This window comes from Piliocolobus tephrosceles, chromosome 5 (assembly GCF_002776525.5).
Source record: "Piliocolobus tephrosceles isolate RC106 chromosome 5, ASM277652v3, whole genome shotgun sequence".
In the NCBI taxonomy this organism is placed as follows: domain Eukaryota; kingdom Metazoa; phylum Chordata; class Mammalia; order Primates; family Cercopithecidae; genus Piliocolobus; species Piliocolobus tephrosceles.
Genome location: NC_045438.1, coordinates 134,662,644 through 134,686,247, shown reverse-complemented (window position 1 = coordinate 134,686,247; position 23,604 = coordinate 134,662,644). Strand labels below are relative to the sequence as shown.

The 23,604-nt window shown below is 56.3% G+C and overlaps 1 protein-coding gene across 3 annotated transcripts in view; it reads right to left on the bottom strand.

The window, feature by feature from the left end:
• GRM4 (glutamate metabotropic receptor 4) overlaps positions 1 to 23,185 on the bottom strand; it is a 122,833-nt gene extending 99,648 nt beyond the window's left edge. The window contains exons 1-2 of one of the 3 annotated variants that reach the window (XM_023212547.2): positions 23,093 to 23,185; positions 10,136 to 11,017 (exon numbers count right to left, since the gene is read on the bottom strand). Coding sequence is in view for 2 of the 3 variants with exons in the window: in XM_023212543.2 (XP_023068311.1) it covers positions 10,136 to 10,654 (519 nt within the window). In the remaining variant the exon portion in view is untranslated. Of the gene's footprint in view, positions 1 to 10,135; positions 11,018 to 23,092 lie in introns of those variants that run through there. The other 2 variants (XM_023212543.2, XM_023212544.2) reach the window with 2 other exon arrangements.
• Between the last annotated feature and the right edge of the window lie 419 nt (positions 23,186 to 23,604).

The window sequence follows — 23,604 nt, the reverse complement described above, 5'->3', positions numbered from 1 at the left end:
TTGGAATATAAAGCGGAATTTGCCTTCATTTCCAACGTGTCTGGGTCATAAAAATGCTAGTTTAGTAGGTTGGGAGAAAAAAGAAGACACACAGTTCCTTGCGGCGGGGGTGGTGTGGGGCTAACGCTGCAGACTAATGGGGGTCCACCCTTGCTGTGGGAACCATCCTGTCCCTCAGTACCAAACCCAGGCCCCGGGCTGGCGGCTTCCCCGGTTTGTCTGTCTGTCTGTCTCTGGGCCAGGTACTGGAAATTGAGGGGATGACCAAGAGCGGTTCAGCCCAATCCTGCCCTCAAGGTGCTCAGGAACTATGGGGAGAGACACGATTCCTGCAAGAGCCCCCACATGTCCTGGGAAGGTCAGTTAAGTCCTGCTGGATTCGAGTCAGTCTAACTGCCCACAAGGCAGCAAGAAGGGCATTCCAGGAGGACATGGCCCGAGCAGGGCAGGAGGCAGGCCTTGGAAAGCACAGAGCATGACCAGGTGAGGAGGAGCGCGGTCACCTCAGAGCCTGCTTAATCCTGTGCTCTCATTTACAGAGAGGGCAGCCACAGTACCTAAGGTCACACAGCGAGTCAGCAGCAGAAGCAGGCCCCGAAAACAGGACCTGGGCCACAGGTGGCTTCACTGGCAAGGGAAGACCTTCAGCCCTGCCTTGCATAGAGAGCCAGAGATCACCCCAGCGCCCGCAGCAGGGCCACCCAACAGTATGAAGGGCCAGAGAACCCCAGGTCAATAAGTCCCTATGCAAGGAGGCTCTGGCACACCTACCAGAGTCATCGGTGGCTCAATGCGGTGATATGCCCCTTCCCATCACCATGCCCCCCCACCCTTCATGACTCAGGCTGCATCCCTCAAAGCCCCCTTGGATGCTCCTTTGGCAGGAGATGAGGACAAACATGACCGGGCCCTGAGTAAGCCCGCCACACTACCAGCTCCCACTGTGATTTTCACCCGCACCCAGAAAGGTGCACGTGATTCTGTCCATTTCCCAGCTGAGATGAACGAGATTCAGGAGGGTCAGACTTTTGGGGCCGGGATCTGCACCACCTACCACGTGCTGCCTCCAGAGCCAGTGCTCTGTTCCACACTCCATGGTCTATGCACCAGGCATTGCCCTGGGCCTTGCTGTGCATGCATTTCATCCTCACAGCGCCTGTTAAGTGGGTGCTGCAGGCATCCCCATTTTACACACAAGGAAATGGGGGCACAGAGAGGCTCTCCCAGGCAACAAATGGCAGAGCAAGGGTATGAACCCAGGCCAGCTGGCCCCAGGGTCCATGCGGCAGCCACCACATTACTGCCCCTCGGGGATCCCCATCTGGCTGGCCCTTCCTCTCTCTGGTCTCCAGCGCCCAACTCTGTCCATCCTCAGGCTGGAGGCTGGGGGAGTAATGGGTTAGGGTCTGACGAGGCCCAGGAAGGCCCAAGTGGGCAAAAGCCATCAGGGTGGGAGCCCAGGGGAAGAATGAGCCTCTCACAGGGGCTCTCACCTCTGTGGCTTCACAGGGGCTGCTCAGGGACCATCTGCCCAGTTTATAGGTAAGGAAACAGGGGTCCCAAGAGACCTGGTGACTAGTCCTCCTATGACACCCTCTACAGCAAGAAGGATGAGGAGGGGTTTGGAGGCCTTCTCCCTGATCCCCGGACTGTCTCGGACCTGCATCTCAAGCTCCCCGCTCAGATCAACAGCCAAGCAGAGTTCTGCCCCCAGGGTCTCTGCACGTGTTACTGCTCTGCCTAGAACACTCTTCCTCACAGCCACAGGACGGCCCCTCCACTCCATTCAGGTTCTGTACAAAAGTACACTCTGCAACAAGGCCTCCCCACCAACCCTGTCTAGACTGACATCCCCTCCCGTGCGGCTCTCCAGCCACTCCTTGCTTTGTGATTCTGCAGGGCACTGCTCCCCTGACGATGCGCACTACATGCTTTGTCTTCTCACTGCCTGCCTTCTCCCTCCAGTGTGGAAGCCCATCAGGGCAGGGCTCACCCGTGTGCTTCCTGCGTGATCAAGTTCACTTCGAATGCACCTGGAATGCACCTGTCATCACTCGGGCAGCCCAGGCCCAATCTCAGTTAAATCCGAATTCCTGAGATGGCCAGAGTATGAGGCTTTTCTAAACTCCCCCAAGTGATTCCAATGTGCAGCTGAGATGGACCGCTGCTCTAGAAGAGCCGGGCATGGAGGAGGTGGCCAGTAGGTTCAGTAAATGAACAAATATATGCATGACTCTTTACAGATGGACAAACTGAGTTCCAGACGGGAGAGAGGAAGCCAGAAGCCAGCAGTCATGAACTTGAGGAACCCCCCCCAGACTCAGCCCCCACCTCAGCCCTTCCACAACGCCACACATCACATCCAGAGGCCCCATCAGCTCCTAGCTGGGCTCCAGAAGCCTATGGGGCCTGCCTCCAAAGCCTCTCTAGGAGGTCTTCCCAGAGGCCCCCAAACGCCTCCACGCTTGCCTTTTAACTCTGCAGGAATGAGCCTGTTTGCCCATCCAGTCACCACATGCTAAAGCTGACATCCTACCTGCCTCCACTCCAAACCCTCCCAGACCTCAGGGTGCCCCTTGCAGGAAGCAGGCTTGAGAGGACTGCAGGGTGGGTGGGGCACTCCCTGGAGAAGAAAACCAAGGACTTGAGGCATCTGGGTCAGTGGCCAACTGAGGCTACTAAGTGTCCAAAAAAAGCCCCTGGGCTCACAGTCTCATCGGCCCACTGGGGTTCCAGGAATCTAATGCTCCCTGAACCCCCTCGTGATTGTGACAAGCCACTAGGCTTGAGAGCCGCTAGAGCAAAGCGACTTCTACAGCACTGGCCCCACTCCACAGGGAAGGGCCTGCTCAAGGGCACACAGATGACTGACTGCCAGTAGCCAGGGGGGCTCTGAGCCTCCCCTTAGGGCTGCTGGGGCTGCCCAATGCCGGGGTTCCCCTCCTTCCACGTCCCTTCGCCTCTCTGTTCAGGCTTGGGTCTGGCTCTGGTCTGGAGGTTCCCCTTCCCAGGCTCTCACCACAGTGGGGGTTTGGGGGAAAGAGAGACTATCTCAGCAGGGGGCTTCTCTGCCCTCCCCTCAGGAGAACTGCCCCTGACAGTCACCCTCAGCAAGACCTACTTCAGACAACCCTTCCTCTCCTTCCCCAGCACCTCGTGAGCACTCCAGCGTCTATCAAATTCTGTTCTGTATCCCCAGCCTCCCCTGAGCACCTCCTGAGGGCTTTGGGCACATTATCGCTTCTACCAACTGGGTATCATCACATCCATTTCACAGGCGAGTAAACTGAGGCTTGTAGGGGCCATGCAGTAAGTAAGCATAAGGCCAGGTCTCAAACCCACCCCTAGCTGGTGGTCGAGAAGGAGGAGAACAGAGTGGTGAAAAAAGGTAGATTCAGGGCCAGATGGCCTGGGCTCAAATCCGGGCTCTACCACTTACTAGCTGTGTGACCTTCAGCAAGTTGCTTAGCTTCTCTGTGCCTTAGTTCTCAGTTCTGCAAAACAGGGATAACAACTGTGTACCTGCCCTTGGGGTGGCTGTGAGGACCAGCCTGGCACAGGGTAAATGCTATGTAAATGTTCTAATTATTTCCTAATTATTTCACCTCAGTCACCTCTTAGAGAGGGTCCCTCTTTCCCCCCGACCCCCAACATTTACAGTTCTGTTGGGACAAATCTCTAATGACCGCCTAAAATGGTATGTGGTGATCCCCTTTAACAAGCAGCAAAGCTTTAGGTGAAAAATTCCCTGAGCCAGTGGGGACCTGGAGAAGGTGTTTCGGGGGGAAAGAAACACATCCAGCTGACCCTGGATGCCACCAGTAGTGGGCACTAGAGGGCACTGGCTTGACCCACTGGTAAGGTAGGTCCAGCCACACCCATCCCCACAGCCAGGAGCTCGCAGGGAGCTCCCAAGACTTTAGCTCCCAAGACTTCAGCCCAGCTGTTGCTGCAGACATGAGGGCTGCAGAGGTCTCCTTCCCGTTCCTCATCCCTCCATGAGTCCATTTGGTGAGGGTTTCCTGAGGGCCACCATGGGCCCACATCAGCTGGGAGTTCTATAGGTGGGGCGTAGAGCCTAGCAGGGGCCAGCTCCGTCTCTGTCTCCTCTACTCAGTTCTGTGCTTATAGCTTGACAGCAGCCGCAGACAAGACATAAGTGAATCGGCATGACTGTGTTCCCATTAAAGCTTTATTTATGGACACAGAAATTTGAGTTTCACATAATTTTCCTGTACCATGACATTATTTTTCTATTTATTTTGGTTTTCAACCCTTTAAAACATAAAGGCCTTTTTTAGCTCATGAACTGTACAAAACCGGGCCAGATTTGGCTCCCGGTCTATCGTTTGCTAACCTCTGGGCTAGAGGGGACGCCAATAGCAAAAAGGAAAACAAATGTGTTCATGACCACGACTGTGAAGAGTGCCATCAAGGAAAAGAACAGGGAAAGAGACAGAATAGCCAGGGGCCGGGGAGCTTCTCTGAAGATAAGCCATTTAAGCTCAAGGCTGAATGAGAAAGATCCGGCTTCAAAGAGCGGGAGGAAAAGACTTCAGACAGCGAGGCAAGCAGGTGTAAAGGCCCTGCGGTTGGAAAATAACATGGTGTCTTCAAGGAGCATAAAGAAAACAGTATGACTGGTGTGGGCAGTGCCCGGAGAGACAAAGGGACATCAGGGGCATCAGGTAGCACAGGGCCTCTCAGACAGGGAAGGAGTTCACATTTTAATCGAAGAGCAACAGGAAGCCAATAAAAGGTTTAAGCAGAGGGTTGAGTGGATTCCATCTGGGTTTTAGAAAGATCTCTCTGGCTGCTGAGTGAAGGTTTGGCTGTGGAGAGGCCATTCGGAGGCAGGGAGAGGAAAGATCAGGCTTCTGTAATGGGCTGGGTAAGAGACTATGGGGGTGGAGGCCATGAGGAGTTGTCATGTCCAGGACAAGTTCTGAAAGTGCAGCCTGCAGGGTGAGCTGACGAACAGAAACACGGTGGTCAAAACTGCCTCCAGGTTCCTTGGCCTGGTCAAGATGGGCAGGCTGCAGTAGGGTGGGTGGGCTCTCTCTAGAGTTCCTCCTGGTTGTGTAGTGAAAACACATAAAGACACAAAGCCACGTCCTCGACAGAACATCTTGTGGGATTTAAGCCAGTGTTCCCCCAGGGCCACACTCAGAAGCAGCCAAAAGCCTAGAGGGCACGTACAGCCCGACATGGGACTAGGGAACTCACATCGCCAGGCTGGGGGTGGCACGCAGAGGCCACCTCTGCTCCCCCTCCCCACGCCCCATTTCGTGATAGCAAGAAATTCTCATGACCCGAAGTTGTCTGCTCAGTCTCAACACTGAGTGCTGCGCTCGTGGCAGGAAGACACAGAGGCCCAGCAGATGGTGGGAAACTCTCCGGGATCAGCCTTAAAGGTCACCGTCTGGCGCTGCCTGCCCACTCCATCCTCTTCCGCATCAGCGGAGTCCCTCATGCTGACTTCAGGCCCAGCTACAAGCTGTGCTGTGACATTTCCTGTGGGCTGACTGTGTGCCAGGCACCATGCTAGGCCTTCTTGGACCTTAACTCTTTTTTTTTTTTGAAACTGAGTTTCGCTCTTGTCACCCAGGCTGGAATGCAATGGTGCAATCTCACCGACTACAACCTCTGCCTCCCATGTTCAAGCGATTCATCTGCCTCAGCCTCCCAAGAAGCTGGGACTACAGGTAACTGCCATCACGCCCAGCTAATTATTGTATTTTTAATAGAGAAAGGATTTCACCATGTTGGCCAGGCTGGTCTCGAACTCCTGACCTCAGGTGATCTGCCCACCTTAGCCTCTCAAAGTGCTGGAATTACAGGCATGAGCCACCACACCTAGCTGGACCTTAATTCTTCATCCCCATGGTGTCCTATGAGGCTGGCACCATTATCATCCCTATTTTACAAATGAGGAAACCGAGGCAGAGAAGAGTTAAGCAGTTTGCCAGGGTAGTCAGGCCTCAGGCTGCCTGGCTCCAGAGTCCAAATGCTTACCCCCATGCTGTGCAGCGCCCCCTTCTCCAAGCCTTAGCTTTTCCACTGCAAAATGAATAAAAGACTCAAAGAAATTATTTCTGGATCCCTCTAGCTCTTACAGGTACAGAACTTGGAAACTGCTTCCCTCCGGGGGTGTCTCCAGTCTGCTCCTCCTACCCCCAACAATGACTTCTCAGGAAAAGGGTTTTTTTTTTTGGTGACGGAGTCTCACTCTGTGACCCAGGCTGGAGTGCACTGGCACAATCTCGGCTCACTGCAACCTCCACCTCCCGGGCTCAAGTGATTCTCCTGCCTCAGTCTCCCGAGTGACTGGGATTACAGGCACATGCCACCACACCTGGCTAATTTTTGTATTTTGAGTAGAGACGGGGTTTCACCATGTTGTCCAGGCTAGTCTCAAACTCCTGACCTCAGGTGATCCACCCTCCTTAGCCTCCCAATGTACTAGGATTCCACATGTGAGCCACCACGCCAGCCACGAAAAGGTCTTATGGGCTCATTCACACTATGGTGTAAATAACTGACATGGTAAGTGGAGGTGAGGTAACTAGTGGATCAGGGATTCAAACCCAGGCCTGAACGTGGACTGGGCCCCCAACAGTGCATTGTACAGGCTACAACCACTGGGCTTGGGGGCCCACCCAAAAGTATTCTTCACACCCATCAGCAGCCGTGTCCTGAAAGAATGGGACAAACTGCAAATGAAGGAAGGGGTGGGAGCAGGGAAGTTAGGGATAGAAGCTGTCAGACCTATGAATTCCCAGAGTCAGGCCTTCTGGTCCCCAACAGAGACCTGTTCAAGTCCCACTTCTGACTCAGCTAATTTGAGCAGGCAGTCTCCCAGGAGTCAGGCCTGGGAGAGGGGACCTGGCTTTGAGCCCTGCCCTGTCATTTTATCAGGGTTCAGCCTCCATACCTGTAGAGCAAGAGGTTGGCCCCTTCCAGCTCTGAGGCTTGTGAGTTTTGCTCACATCCTGACCCTGACTGCACCCCATTCGCATTCTCCATGCAGGAAATCACCCCCACACCCAGGGTTCCCCTCTGAGCCAAGCACCGGAAGTCCACCTCTTGCAGGAAGGAAAGCTGTCATCACAGCCTCTGGTGCCAAGTTCCCAGCAGGCCACATTAACCCATCATCAGGGGAGCAGGACAGGGGCTGCAGTGGTGCCCTTTGACATGGACACCTGGTAGTGGGCGCAGGTCCCCTCCCCCAAGGCATCCCTCCCTCACCCTCTCCTTCCTGAGGCTCCTGCTCCCAACCTCCCTCCCCAAAGTTCAATCTTTTTGCTTCTGTAAATGGCTTTTAAGTTTCTCACCCAGCCTCTTGTTTCTATCAGTTTAATTATTGAGGAGGCCTCTTGTCGCCAGCCTGGAACATTAAGGCCGTTAAAAGGGACTGAGGGAATGCAGGCCACAGCCGGCTGGCTTCCTCCCCGCTGCCCCTCCCTTTCCTTGTCCAGCTCTGCCCGCCTGTCCTGCTTTCTTCTCCACTCCCCAGGTCTCTACCTCCCGGTCCTGCCTTGCTCTCTGTGCAGCCTGGGGGGGCTCCTGACTCCTGCCCCAACCACTTCATCCTGTGTCCTGAAGAGGCACAGACCAAACTGAGACTGCACCATGCTCCTCTGTGTCCAGACAGGGGACATCATGAACCCCCAGGATAGTAAGGCTCTTCACCCCAGGCCCTTCACCCCACCCTGGCCCTTCCCCATCCTGGGAGAGGTTAGCATAGCAGCTGCAGCCCACTCCCCTGTCTGGGGCACTGAGCGTCTCATCTCAAAATATCTACGTTCCCAAGAACACACCTTAAGACCCAACTCTGAGTGACCATTCCTTGAGCCTTCACCATGTACCAAGTGACGGGGCACTCTCAGCTCCTTTGGCCTCTCTGCCTCCCTGTAAAGTAGGCACTCACTCCGCTCTGAAAAACAGGGGAAGGGATCCTCACCAATGTCACAGGTTCAAGGGCTGGACCAGGCTGTTTTACCATCTTTCTGAAAGACCCAGAGTCACTAAAGGAGTTTAATTACAAGCTCAGATAAAGAAAATACAGCAGCCTCACTTACGGGGTGGCCTTCCTCGAGGCTGGGGATCTGTGCCCCACCCTGCCAGGCTGACAAGGAGTCCAAGGGCTTGTCCCCTCTGCTGGATGGCCCAGACTGCCTCAGCTCCCAGGCCAGGGCCAGGCGGGCTGAAGTGATGATTCATGTGGCCTGAGCCATCACTAGGCCCTGGCCTGGGACAGCCTAGCCAGCTCCTCCTCTCCTCTTGTGTCTAGTCCCCACTGCAAAACTGGGTGCGGTGGGAGGACTGAACCAGGCTACCATTCCCGAACCATCCTGCCAAAGAACTCTGAAAGATTATCAGAGCAACACAGCCCCCAGGGATTGTTCCAGCTGCCTATCGCGAGGGCAGAAATGCTTTCAAGTTTCCTGCTTCATCTTCAAACTACGCACATCCATGTTCAACCACTGATCATAAAAAAAAAGCCATGTACAAATTTTGCAGTCTTCATAATGCATCCATTTGTTTTAAAATCAAAATTGTGTTTTCATCCAACTCATCAAGTAAAACCAATACTCCAGGAAAAGCCTTATATTTGAGGCCCACAGAGCATACCAGAGATATGGCTGCATACACAGGTAGGGGCACATGTGTTCTTCAGCCCCAGAGCAGCCATCGGCAAAAGTCCTGCCCCACCCAGACATGTGACAGCACAACTCTGGCCTCCTCCCTTTGCCACCCACAAGCTTCCTCACCCCCACCCCAACACTGGGACCGTCCTCTCCCTTCATCTCCACTTCTACCTGGGCCCCCAGACATGCCCCCAAATCCTGATGCATCATGGGAAGTGGGCCAATGGCTTCCAGAAAGAGTCCCGGTGAGAGTGGTCCAGCTTCAGCTCTCCCCACCATGCCTGGTGCAAAACAGCCTCTCTCAGTCTACTTCCTAGCCCTGGAGACTTTAGGGAGACAAAGGTCAACTCCAGAGGCCAACAATCTGACACCAGGGTGAGGGAGGGACCACGCAGCTTCCACTGTGTCCCTTCCTCTTCCCTCTCCCCATTCTCTCCTCCACTCCCCACACACACAAACATGCACAAACACACACACGCACACACACACACAGAGCAAACAAGGCAGGCTCCAAGAGAGAAACGGGCACATAATTATTGGTAAAATGCTTGTAATGTTTTTCTCTCTACCCGGTAGCTTTCAGTTGTTTTAGCAGCTTAGCGAAGCACTTGGCTCCAATTGAATTGCAAATCAGCAGCTCTTGCCCCAGGAAGAGAGGAAAGGAGGCGGCAAGGAGGGGGCTGGGAGGGATTCCAGAAGGAAAGGGAGAAAGGTGTGCAGGGAAGAAGGGCAGAAGGAAGGAAATCACAGAGGGAAGCTTGGTTCAGGGCCCAGGGCACCAGAAACAGAGACCGCCTACTCTCTCAGGCCTCAGTTTTCCCGTCCTCATCTGCATTCTCTGCAGGCTCAGCAGCTCCACACCCCATCCAAAAAATGAGGACACATTCTCCAACCATAATCTCGGGTGGGACAGAGGGCCACAGGGGGCTTCCTCAACTACCCAGAAGAAAAACATATCTTTCTTGGGAATTGCAATTATATGAAAACAATGTCAAAACAAAAGTCTTGCTTTTTCTCCCTGGCAATCTCCAGCATTCATATTTCCATTCTTCTTATCTGTCTGTCTGCCTTTCTGTCTATCCACCTGCCTATTTTTTTATCTGTTTGTCTACCTATCTCCTCCTCCCTTCTGTCGTTCTCCAGAATATCCTTTTCCCTCCTGGTGCAGAATTCCCTGGAGAGGAGTGGAGTTGCTCACCAAGCCTCCAGCGGCAGGTGCTGTTTCAGCACCTCGGTCAGCGCCACAAGGCTGGGTCCGGATGCCTTTCACTCTGCTGTGCCTATGCTAAGACCACAAGATAACATACTGAAACCAGGAAGAGCTGCCCCAAATTCTCGGACACTGCTCTGAGGAAAAAACTGTTCCTTGGAGTGAGGAAAAGAGGAGGAAAAAGGGGCTGGTCGGCCAGGCCTGGCACCCTGGGGTGTGGCAGGCAGAGACCGCTGGGGGAAGAGCACCTCAGGGGACCAACCAAGGCACTGACCTTGAAGAGGCGAAGGATGTTGGCCACCATGATGGAGACCGAGCTCCCTGAAGCACCGATGACACCCACCACGCGTTCTGGCTTGGTGATGATGGGTGGGCCGCCACTGCCACAGCGGACCTCCGTGCCATCCTTCTCGATGAGCGCCTGCACAAAGGTCAGTGACTGCTCGAGGGCATGGGTGTCCCTGGAGCAGGTGTCCAGAATGCGGGCGCCCAGCGTGATGTTGGGCAGCAGGTCCGGGTCGTTGTTAATGCGATCCAGGGCGAAGAGCATGGCCTCGAGGCGGTGGATGCCCTTTTCCTTCTTAAGTTCTCCACAGGCCTTGCCCTCTGAGCCCCGGCCATGCACCGGGAACAGGCCTCCCAGTGTGATGTCCCCATCTATGCGGATGGAATTCATGTGAGGGTGGCCTTTGGGCTTCCCAAGGGAGGAAGGCATCCAGGGACCGTAAAGGCTGAGGAGCAGGCAAAGGGGCAGCCGGGCCCACCACCAGCCCAAGCCTCTCTTCCCAGGCATCTCGGAAATCCCTAGAGACCCATGAATGGCAGGCCCACTCCTAGCCCTGGCAGGCCCCTGGCCCCACGGCCTGGGTGGGCATGGGCAGGGCAGCTTCAGCAGCAGGAGGACTGAGGGCAGCCAACCGCATAGCCCATGCTACTACCCTCTCCCACCTCCTTGTCACTCGGGCCAAGCGCAGTTGCCCACACAGTCCAGGCCCACAGACAGCAGACAGTGGCCGGGGTTGCAGGAAGGCTCTGATCCTTGTCCCGTCCTGCAGGCCTGTTCTCAGTGGATGACTGTGGAAAGAGCAGAGTGCTCCTAGCTTGGCGTATCTTGGCATCAAGGAGAAAACAGCTCCAATCCTCTCCTCCTACCAACCTTAGAAGGGGAAAAGAGAGACAGAGTATCAAACAGAAGCCCAAAGAAGACATTAGCTAGTCTCATCTCTCATCACGAGCCTGAGAGAAGGAGATGCTAGAGGTTATCGCCAAAGGCTCCATAAATCTCCTGAACTTGGTTTCCTCTCCGCCGTTGCTCAACTCTGGCTTAAATGGGAGAGTGTAGGGCAGAAATTAGGTCATGTTTGAAGCTTCCTAAGGCCTGTACCCACTGCCATCAGTAGCCCGGGCATCAGAGAGCACACGCCCCAGGAACAGCCTCGAACTGGCTTGGGAGGAAGAGGGGCCTTCCTCAACACACCCACATGAAGGAGAGCAAGAAACAGGTCCTATGGGCCCAATCCCATTACAAAGATGAGGAAACTGAGGCCCACAGCAGGAGAGCATTTTGCCTGAATCACACAGGGAGTATGCAGTTTAATTACAAGCTCAGATAAAGCTTAGACAATGCCTACTACAGCCCAGCTTCCCTGCTCTCAGCTCTGGAACCCAAGACACTTTGGCTCTTCAGGGACTCAGAGACCCAGGAACGCAAATAAGGCCCCCTCAAGAAATCATCCTGGAATGTAGTGGTGTAGGCTGGGCCAAGGGAAGACCAGGGAGGAGCTGAGGCTGTGGGGGTTCTGGATTTTCATCCTGAATCAGGGAGCGCAAGGTGAACCCTGCACTGTCCTGCTTCTACCCCAGCTACACAGCTACCCCAGGCAGAGCAGGGGAAAGCCAGCAGCCCCTGCATGAGGAGCAGGCCTCCACTCAGCTTGCACATCCGTCCTCCCTCCCTCCCTCCCTCTCCTGACTTTCTTCATCTCTCCATTTCTCCACTGCTCTTTCTCCCCACCCCACTTCCTCCCTCTGAGAGCGGGGCTCGGGTTACGGCCTGAGCTACTGTACATTATTAAGATCATCATCATTATTATTGTTGTTGTGATTAAATATTTATCTGCAAGGGTAGAGAAGAGAACACCAGCCCTTCCTCATTCTCACTGCTAATTTGGGCTAATTTCCCCTGGGGGTTCCTTCCTTTACCCCAGCCTCCCCACTCAAAGCCAGCAACCTCCCTCCCCACCACTTCAGAGGCCACAGGGAGAAGAGATGGAAGCTGAGTCAGGGCTTGGCTGGGAGCCAAACCCAAGGCCCCCTTCCCCAGGGGTTTGGCAAATGAAAACCAGCAAGTCACTTGTCCATTCTGTGCCTCAGTTTCCCCAAGCAGTTGGAAGAGGAGCTTGTGTTGGGATTGAGAGGCTTCCCCAGAGATGTGGTCCCTCCATCAAGACCAAACAGTGGTCTCAGGGTCATCGGTCCCCCACCTGTCATTCCCCCTACAGAGGCCTGACTGCTCCAGTTCTGGGCCAAGAGGAGGGAAGGAAGCTGCAGTGCCCCCAGAGTCCAGCCTCAGCTCTTGAGCTTCTCCAGCCTTCTAGACCCTCATTTCACATTTCACCCCTTCCTCAAAATGCTCCCTTCACATTACCTCCTCGGAAACCAAGAATATGGCTACTAATTCTCCCTGGCCCCGTGCTGCAGGTGAACCGGTAGCCCAGAGGTATCACATAATTCTCCCAGAGTCACACAGTGAACCAAGATGCATCCAGGACTGGAAGCCACATCAGCCACATGGGGAAGCCCCAGCAAAGCTGACAGAAAGTTTCACAATACCACCCTCTCCCCTGGAGCCAGGAGCTAGGAACCTAGGACTGGGGGCCAAGGCCAGTGCTTTGGGGAAGGCTTAAGAGCCATTAAAATACAAAGTGGGGAGCTGCACCTGTATGCAGCTTTCATCATCACTCATGCCTTCCTGTGAATGAGTTTACCAGATCTCTGTCCTAGATGGCTATGGAGAGTGAAAGGAGGTGGGATATGACTTGCTAATGCCAGTACCATGTAATTCAGAAGAGAGAAACCAGAAGAGCCATAGATTAATCTTACGGTCCTGCTGCAGTAGCTAGTGATAAGGCGCATCCCTGCTAGCTCTTAGGAAAATCTGTAAAATGGGTGCGTTAGAGTAGAATCCAATCTGGGGGCCATACTGTCCCTGCTGACATATTTTTAGTTGCTGCAATGATGGAGGGGAGTCAGCTACTAGCCTGTGTGCAGGCAGGGGGCACAGATGCTAACTGGCCAGCTGTGGGTGGGAGAGCCTGCACAGTTAAACACCATCCTGTCCAAATGCCGACGGTGTCCTGTGGAGAAATCACAGCAAATGATAACCACTGCCATGTGCCAAGCACTGTTCTAAGTGCTTTACCTACATTTTCTCATGTAATCCCCACATCCCTATGAGCTACATGGTATTTTTATCCCTATCTCACAGATGAGGAAGGCAAGGCACCAAGTGCTTAAGCGACATCTAGCCAGGGGTACAGAGCTTGTGCAGGCTGCCTGTGCCCCTGGCTGCTCCTCTGTGCTGGCCCAGAGGATCTCTCAGGCCTTGCCAGTTCTAACGTCCTGTGAGTTTACGATCGGTTTCCATGAATTTCAAACGGAGGGATTTTTGGCATCATGACAGGCTGTGTGCCGGGGCTACAGCAGGGCAGATTCAGGCTGGGAGACCAGTACACAGCAGCTTTTGACAGTCAGGCCCTGCTCAGGCTTCCAGATCCTTCGTGAGGGCTCACACAGGCTTCTCCTTGAGGCCAGAGCACGTCTGGGCTGAGCAGTACGTGCGCACACGCGCACACACGCATACACACACACACACACATATACATACCCACACGGGGAAGGGCAGACGCCATGAGGGAAGGAGGCCTCCAAGAGGAGAAAGGCAAACACCCGCAGATTAGAATCAAGAGCCTGGAGCCCCAAGCTGGTCAGATCCCCTACGAGACCTCCCTTCCACAGGACTGGGTCCCAGCCCCTGCCTACAGGTCCCTGTCCACCCCTCAGTCCCACCAGGCCCGCCTTTTCTGAGCTTCTCCAGAGAACTGGGCAAGCCACTGCCTCTTTTAGCTTCCCCTCCCTCCTTTGATCATGTAACAGGAACAAGGGAAAAGTAAAAATACCCCATGAGTGAAAGAAGCCACTGAGAGCAGAGGCTGGGTGTGGTGGGGTGGGTTGGGGTGGGGGCCAGGCGGATGCTCCCTTCCCCGGCAGGGCCTGCTTCCTTCTGCAGAGGCGGGAGCTGGGGGCACATAGGAGGGGTCCCTCTTTAAAGTCCTTTGCCCAGTTTTCGGACACTTCCCCGCCAATTCCAAAATAGCCAGGAGAGCTCAAGCCTGGGTCAATTAGGGGCATCCTTCCCCAGGTAAAATTGCCGGGATGACTGAGTCCAAGCCAGTGTGGGCCCTACCCCCACACAGGCCTCTTTCCCCTTTCCTTTCCCTCTCCCTTCCTCACCACCCTCTCCCAGTCTCTCTCCTCTTCTCTGGCTTCACTAGGTTCCTTGACTCCAGGGGACGACAGAGCCAGGCATGGAGGAATGAGAGCCCTGAGGGGCAGGGATGAGAGCAACTGGGTCACCTCCACACAGCAGTAGCTCTCAGGCCAACACTGTTTTCCAGAACATTCTTTCCAGTGAATGGGGATGTGAGGGGAGCTGGTTGGGGAGAGCTGCAGGCTATCCCTTTCCCCCACCAACAGTCAGAGTAAGGGGGATGGGGGAGTCCCCACACATCCCAGCTGGGACCTCTCTGATATCTAGGGCTTTTGTGCAGGGACTCCAGGAACCTGCCTTGTGGCCACTTCTAAGTCCCCGCTCCCATTTTTTTTTTTTTTTTTTTTTGAGACAGGGTCTCACTCTGTTGCCTAGGCTGGAGTGCAGTGGTGCAAACATGGCTCACTGCAGCCTCGACCTCTCAGGCTCAAGCGATCCTCCCACCTCAGCCTCCTGAGTAGCTGGGACTACAGGAATGCACCACCAGGCCCTGGTAATTTTTTCTTTCTTTTTTTTTTTTTTTTTGCAGAGATGACATCTCACTATGTTGCTTGCCCAGGCTGGTCTCGAACTCCTGAGCTCAAGCGATCCTCCAGCCTCAGCCTCCCAAAGTACTGGGAATACAGGTGTCAGCCACTTTGCCCAGCCCACTTCTTAGTATAATATTAACAAGCAGGACCTTCCTGCTTTTCCAACTTCAATCCTTCCCCCTGCATCCAGGGCCCAAGCCAGAAAGAACCACAAACCACAGAACCACCAGATCCGAAGAGAACTGCTGTGATTTACCAAACCCCCAATTATTTTTCACTGAGTTTCCTTTTATTCTTCCAAAACTAAGAAAATAGAATAAAATACAAACACCAGAATAAAGGGCAAATAGAGGGAACAACCTTGTCCTTTGCTCCCCAGGGTCAGGGTCATCGCCAGAGCCCCTGGCTCCTGCTCTTAGCCCTCTGAGGGTCAGCTCCCATAGGAAAGGGGCTTGGGGACTCAGGCCCGGGCCCCTTGGGGTTCAGCAAAAAGAGCCAGGCCAAGAGCTCCCTCCCACCTTCCTCTCAGCTCCCAACCTTCTCTGTGTTCCCACCCGCACTTCCTTCATCTCCATTCACCTTTGCCTCTGCAGGGCCCACCCAGCCCAGGTGCTCAGGAGTGCTGAGAATTGTGAATGGCTGTGTGGAGTCTGGTTTCAATTCCTGAGCTGTTTAGATGCCTCATCGCCCACATACCGCATCTCCCAGAAAGGGGATGGCAGCGCCACTGTCCCAAAGGGGAAATGAGGGAAAACTGGAGGTCTCTCCCCTCCCCTCACCTCTGTGACCCCTCTGCCATCCCTCTGGGCCCCCACTGGCTGGGCAGAGGTGTGGTTTGTAGGACAGGACAGGAATCGGTCGTCAGAACTGTCAGAACTGTGCCACCCCTGCCAGCCATACTGTATGGGGTAGGGGGATAACCAGTTAGCGCTTCAAATCCAGGCCATGGGGTAGGGGGTAACCAGTTAGCGCTTCAGATCCTAGCAGCACAGCCCTCTTCGTGCTGACCTCTGCAGCCCAGCCCTGCACAGAGCCTGGCATCCCTAGCAGGCTTCGTGGAAGTGAATGAATGATGTGATGTGAGCCAAATGATTCCTGGGCCTCTCGTTCAAGTAATCTATTTCTGTGTTTAAGGCCCCTTCCATAAGCAATTCTTTAACCCACAGGAATGATTCTAATGGTGGAATGTGAGGCATAGTTTCAGGCAGGGAAACTAAGGATTGATTGAGCGATGAGAAGGCATCTTGGAACCTTCAACCCACCTAAGGCCAGCTGGGGCTTTATTCTGCCTAAAGAGAAGCCCTGCTCCCAGGCAGTCAGCTAGAATGGCCACAGCCACGTGCTAAGAGCTAAGAGCAAGAAGAAGGGCACAGTGGGGGTCTAGCCCCAATCCTCTTCCCTTTCCCTCCCCGCTGAGCTGCTCCAGCTCACCAGCCTGAACCAGGAAGCCTCCTGATGCCAGAAACCCCAGACCCCACTCCACAAGCTGTCCCCTCCCTGTTCTGCCAAAACAACAGGGCCCTGATTCAGAGGCCACTGTCTCTGTGATGGGCAGGGGGTGGAATGCCCCAGAGGAGAGCAGGGAGGGAGGGAAGGAGGGAGTAATTCTTTTGCCTAATGCCAGTGTAAACTTGGCGCAGAAAACTTTAAATCCATTGCCCCTGCATTCTCCCTATGATTCCCTCCAGTCTCCTCTCTGTGAAGCTCTCCCTTCAAGAAGCAGCTGAGATCCTTCCTCCTCCAGGAAGCCTGACCTGATTATTACAATTCTTGTTATCTCCTTCCTCCGCAGTTAATGACACAACAGAACCTCTCTCGTGTTAACAATGACGAGGCTGGGAGCACATTAAAGGCCTGCATGGACAGCACTGCCCTCATCTCTATGTCCCCCATGCCCAGCCCAAGATTCAGAACACAGGAAAGGCTCAGTAAGTGACCAGGCAAAGCCAGGTCCCTGCCCAGAGCAGAGCCCAGGACAGGGGATCTGCAGCAGTGTGCCCAGTCCAGAGTGGCACTCGGACCTAGCACTGAATTCTCACAACTCTGTTGTGTGCTCAAGCACAGAAGACAGTCCCCTCTGCCACAGCCACTCAGTCCCTCAGTGTGACATTCAAAGGTGCTCTGAGCACCCACTGTGCACCAGGCCCTGCTCTGGGTGGGCACCGGGGAAACACTGGGAGTGAAACAGACACAAATGCCTGCCCCATGGAGCCCATGTCCCAGAGTGGGTGGGCACAGGACAGACAACAAATACATGAACACACAGACAGCTGGAACTTCAGGAGATCAGGGGATATGACAAAAAATAAGGCAGGTAAGGGGACAGGGAATGACCCAGAAGATTCTTTTTAGAAAAGAATAATCAGGGAAGGCTTCTCTGAGGAGATGGCATTTGATCCTAGAGTAAAAGCGGTAAAGGCATGAGCCACGTGAACATCTGGGAGAACAGGATTCCAAAGAGAAAGAACGGCAAGTGCAAAGGCCCTGAGGTGGGCACAGGCCGGTCACCTGATGTTCGAGGAGGAGCAAGGAGGCCAACGTGACCAGGGAGCAGTGGGGAGACGGTTGATGCGACGTCAGAGAGGGTCCAGAACACAAGATCAACAGGTGCCTTATGGACCACAGTGTGGACAGGGAGATGAGGGGCCACGGAAGGGTCTGAGCACAGCACAGGCAAGGACTCATCACCAGAGAAACCTGAGACCTAGAAGGACAGCCACCTGGAAAGGCCACAGCAGCTCACAGCAGCAAGTCCCACCTACAAGGCAAGCACATCTCATCAGCCCTTGGGTCCCCCTGCTCAACCTAGAAAATGCCCCACCCTGACCTTCCTCCTCTCCCAGCCACCAGGCTCATGCTTGCCTGGATCTCCTCCCCCCAGTAGGCCCCAACCATACAGACCCCCAGGCCCCTCCTCCCCATCCCTACATGCCACCGTCTCCAGTTTTCCAGCACAAGACCCAAGTGGGCAAGTGGCTTTGTTTGCAGCTGTTACTATTGTGAGCTTTGCCACTAATACTGCTTCTTCCTCTCTCCTCCCTCTTCCTGTCCCCTCAACAACCCAGCACTGCCCTGGAAAGCTGGGGTCACTGGCTTAGCCCAATCAACATCCAAACTGCACAGCAAGAACATAACTGTGGTTGGCGGGGAGACTTCCATCCCTCAGCTGCACCGAGGTCAGGCACTGAAAAGGGGCAGTGAGTGGCACCTGAGAAGCAATCACCCTCCACAAGCTTAGGAATCAGGTCGAGCCTCCAATATTTATTTCTATATTTAAACCTAAAAATAACCCTGTGGCAAAGACAGAGTTTTTACTAGAAGTCATGCCCCCAACCAGGAAACAGATCCAGGGGCTAGCCTGTGTCACCCTAAGGAACAGAGGGGTGGCTGGGAGGGCCAAGTGTGAAGGACTGGGTGGAACCCAGACCTCCTGATTCCCATGCTGGTGGCCCAGCCCGGGGAGAGCAGCTGCCTGAGCTCTCCTGGGACTCACCATCATCACAGCCAATGGGCGGCCAGTGCCTTCTCGGGAGAACTGAGAGCCTTAACTAGACACCACGGCCTGCCTGTCAGCGTGGCTCGGCCCCAAATAGCATGGGCTGGCATTTCCCAATTACCACAGATAATATCTACCTTAATTGAATGGGGTCCAGATAATGTCATTATGCACTGCGTTCCCCAATTTATTTAATATACGTGTGTACACATATATTTATGCCTCACTGCTGCCACGAGATTGCTAAATGGTGAGGTTAATAATAAGACATTTGGACGGGAGTCATCAGCTTTAATTTAAGGGGTGATTTTTACTATCCTTGTGGTGCTCGTTTTTCCAGGGAGCCAAGAGAAACATGGACAGACTGGAACAGTCTCTCAGGCCTGCAGGTGAGGAGGTGGGGTGGGGTGGGCAGGGCCACGGGGTGGGCTGGCTGCTAGCTAGCAGGCTCTATCTCTTCTAAGCAAGTTCCATTGACATGCCTCCCTTCCAGGAGCAGGCTCAGGCAAGGCAAGCCAGGTGGAGGGGAGAAGTGGGAAACCGAGGCAGAAGCCCCCAGGGCAGGCAGGAAGAAGGAATTGGTTGTGAAGGAGGAGCTACCAGCCTCAGGTTCATCTGGGAGGCAGTAGGGAGAGGGAGGCCAGAGACAGTACACAGACAGAGGACAGACATAGATGGCTCGCAGGACCCAGAAAAAGCAGCCTGCACTCTACAAGGACCAAAGGCAGCAAAACCCTCTAACTTAATTTTTTATAATCCCCTGCTAATTAGGGCAGAGGTGACACTTAAGGAAATAAGCCCTCTCCGTTCTTTCCAGGAGCCATCAGGCTGAGTGGGAGCGACAGAGAGCTGGTGTCCACTGCTCCAGGCCCACTGCCCAGCAATGCAAGCCCCGTTAGGCCGCCAAGACAGCCAGCAGCCCTTCTGCGGCCCCAGTGAGTGGGGCCAGAGCTCTAATGCCGGCTCCCCGCATGCCTTCTTCAGGAGGCAAAGGCGGCCGCCACTCTGCAGAAGTGAGATAACCTTCGAGCCAGCAGCCAGCAGGCCCAGTTGCCCAGGCTGCCAGTGTGGCCTGCCCACTGGAAAGCTGGGTTCTAGGCCGAGCAGAGGAGGACAGTAGGGTGGGCAGATATCTTGGGGTGGGTGGTAATTAGAGGCTGCCGGCTCCACACTTGTCTAGGAGAGAGGACACATCTATTGGCTGTAATTATTCAGTTCAGGAGTCTGTGGGTTCTGCTCCCATCTTTTGCTGCCAGCTGTCCCCCTGCGGCTGGGTGGGTATGGGTGTGGCCACACATCCTGGCGCTGGACTGTGGACCCCTTAGGAAGTGTGTGGGGGCTGCAGAGCCCTTCTGGGCCTGAGCCTGGCCCTCTGACCCTTCTGGCTAGCACACTGCTCAGTCCCAGGCTCACTCATTTGCTCACTCACTCTCTCATCTACCTCGGGCTGCCTGCCGCTGTGCAAGGCGCTCCCTCCCAGAGACGTCACGCCTCCAACGGAATGAAGCCGCCCAGACGCAGGTCGGGGGAGGAGGGAGGAGGGGGGTAGGAGGAGCGGCCTACGCAAGGCCACTGAGGCCCAGAAAGCAGCTCAACTCCTGACATGCTCCCACCTCCCCTCCGCCTGCTCAGGACCTGTGCTTAGTGAGGAGCTACATGCCGCCCCCCTCCCCACCCCCCCACCCCCGGCCCCGGCAATATATCTGGCTCCTGAAAATGCCTGAGAATCCATGAGTAGAGTAGAGCACTCCTTTGGGTTAAGCAATGCCATCTTCCTCTCCCGTCTCTCTTAAATGCAGATGCCCCTGGAAAGGGTAGTCCCTGAAGTGGCTAAGGTGTGGTGTGCGAGGGGATAACTTTTGGGGTATTTTTGTCCCTGACAGCTGTGAAGGTATTGGCAGGTAGGCAAAAGCTTATGTGTAAAAGGACAGAAGTTGGAGGAACATGAAGACAGTAGCCACCCAATTCACAAGCAGACATCACGTCCAGCCCGGGGCTGAGCAGAAGCTTGGAGGCACCATCCTCAAAGTCCCCCGCCCACCCCAAAGACAGGATCTGACTAAGGGCTGGTGAGGCCTTCCAGGAAGTGGGAGAGGGGACAAGGCTCCAAGCGCAGCCAGGCCCATTTCCACGACTGGTTCAACAGTCCCCAGGGCCTGCCAAGAAGAGGTGATGAGGCCCCTGCGCTGTGGGTGATCACACCCCGGAGTGCCTAGACGCCTCTCTAGTCCTCCCCTCTTCATGGAAGCTTCCCCCTACCTTAGGTCAGAAGGCCCTAAGGCCCCTCTGGACTCCGAGGAGCTGAGCATGCAGACCCACAGTCTGAGGCCCAGCATCCCATTGGGATCCAGGGGAAAGTGGAGCGAGCCCAGGACACATCCCGGGAGTGTGGGGAGATGGGAATGAGGGCATTCTTCACGTCCACCATTGGCTGGCCCTGGGGCGGGAGGCTGAGCGCTGCAGAATGGTAGGGTGTGGGATGGGGTGCTCCCTATGGAGACCCTGGGAGCACTGACCTCCCCGCCTGCCCTAGGTCCCCACTCACCCCACAACGGACAAGGTGAGGGACTATGATGGAAACACACACGCCCCTCCCTGCTTGTCACCTCGGGCTTTCTGCCAGATTGACACAGGGGCAGCCACCGCTCTGACAGACACGTGGCTTCGGGCCCCCAGCTAGGCAAGCCCAGCTCAGTTGGTGTCCGGAAAGGCCGTGTTCTCCTGCGCCAGGGGCCCGGAGGGGAGAAAGAAGCAAGGCGCCTCCTCCAAAAGGGACTGAAAGTCTGAGGGCGGGATGTCACTCGGGGCCTAGGGGCAGGGGGCGCTCGTACGTTCGGGCCTCAGGACTCCCTGCCGCCGCCAATGCTACTGCCCCATCTCAGCACAACAGCCTCAGACCGCCCTGGTGCGGGGGCGCCTCTCACAGTCGGGGCCTCCACCTCCAGGCCCCACCCCCGCGCGGGGAGGAGACGGCTCCCACCTGCGAGCGCCGGGAAAGACCGACCCCGGAGCGGGGACCCCCAGCACACACGCGCGTACACACATGCACACACAGAGACCACGGCCGGTCCGCTCGCCCGGCGGCCGCGTAGACGCGCGGGTTCATCACGGTCCCGGGGAGGGACGGTCCCGAGTGTCCGGAAAGAGCCTGACCCTGAAGTCCTGGGGCTGCGGGGAGACCTCAGACCCTGGAGACCGCCACAACCCGCCGAGGCCACGGGCAAGCGGTTGCCGGGCTCCGGCCGGTGGCGAAGGCGGCGCTGGGGCGGGCACGGGAGCCGGACGCGGTGCCTGAGAAAGGAGCCCAGGCGCGCGAGGCTGGGTGCCCTCTCACCGGGAGACTGCCGGGAAGAGGTGCAAATAATGCCCCGCGCCCCGGCCTGTCCTGCCTCTCCGCAGACTGGGATGCGCTAATGCCGCCGCCCCCACCTGAAAGCTGGCACGACCCTCTATCTTGTGGAAGCCCCTGTATGCAGAGGAAGTACTTTCCACCGGGCCCGCAAAAAAAGCCTCTGCCCCATTCCCTTCCTCAGGGGCATCCGGAAAGCCTGCCTTAGCCCCAAGGGGAGACCCTCTAGTTCAGGTCCCGAGCCCTCCGGCCCCTAGGGCTCCAGGGGCGCCGGCTCTCTTCGGGGCACTCCAAGCGCGGGAGCTCGCCGGAGGCCACCTCCCCGAGCCCCAATGTCCCCGCCGCAGCCCTCGCCCCAGGAGGCCGGAGGGCACGGTCCCCTCTGTCCGTCCCCCTCGGGCCACAACTCACCGCGCGCCAGCAAGGTTTAAGCCGCGGCGAGGGGTCGGAGCCCCGGGGGCGCAGGCAGGCGACAGCCGGAGGCACGGTTCTCGCGGTGCCCAGAGCCCGGGCCGCGGCGGGCGGCGCTGACGCTGCGGACCGAGCGCGCCGCGGAGCCGCCCGGAGTCCGGGACGCAGCAGGGATGAGCTGGCGGCCGCCCGGCCGGAGCCGCCGCCAAGCGCGCGGCGTTCGGCTGCTGCTCCGGCAAGCGAGCAAGCGAGAGGGCGATCGGCGGCAACCCCTGCTCCTGCTGCGGCGGAGCCCGGCGTCCGAGCCGGAAGGAGAGGGAGAGGCGGCAAGGGGAGTGAGTCTGGCCGAGAGCTCCGGGCTGGGAAGGGAGCGGAGCGGGAGCGACCAGCGAGCGCAGCCGGCCGAGGTGCGGGCGCCTGGCGGCGCCGCGGCAGCGGCAACAGCAGCAGGAAAAAAAATGAGAGCGAGCTAGAGAGCGCGCTGGAGAGCGAGCGAGAGAGAGAGCGAGAGACGAGAGAGCGAGGAAGGCGCTGAGAGGGGAGGCTGCGGGAGAGGGCGGGAGCGCCGGGAAGCGCAAGGGGGCGAGGGAGCCGCAGCCGTTGGCCCCGGCGCCCACAGCCGCTGCTGCACCCGAGGAGGCGCGAGCCCAGCCCCGCAAGTTTGCGCTGAAAGTGCCGGCCAGGCTCACAGCGCTTCCGCCGGCCTTTTAAAGAGAGAGCACCTGGAGCCCACCCCTTACCCCACACCTCCACCTCCGGAAGGCCAGGGCTCTCGCGGCGCTCCGCCACCCCTCCACACCCGCCCTGCTGGCAGCTCCCCTTCCACCACACCCCACCGGCGCCCTCTTCCGGAAGCCCCCTCTTCCTCCTCCCAGTGCGCCTGCCAGCTCGCCTACCCCGAGGACATGGCAGGGACCCCTTCTCACCCCAGAGGGGGAGGGTCGGGAACATAGCCTCCCGAACACACACCCAGAAAAGTACAGCAAAGCACAGGGACGCAGAGGGGCGCGCTACTCCCACCCTGGTGCGTCACTGGAACCTCACACATCCGCGCGCACGTGTCGTATGCCCCCATGTGGCATGTTCATTTGCACACCCCACTGCTCCTGGTGCAAGTGTATAATAAGGGGAGAAACTAAGGCCCAGTGAGGTGATTCCACTTGCCCCAGATCTCACAGCCTGTCGGGGGGACACTTTCCACAGAGCCCCCTTACCACCTAAGAACCCCACCAGGCTAGGGAAACACCCACCCGCTGGTCTCCCTCCAGCACTGGTTGGCAAAAGTGTAACAGGTGGCCTCCTGGTCGGCAGGCTGCAGTGAGACTCGGAAAGAATCCCTTAACCAACCATAGAGCCAGCTCGCCTCCCTCCCAGAGGGGGCTTGAAAACTTTCAGTTGGTTAGAGGCA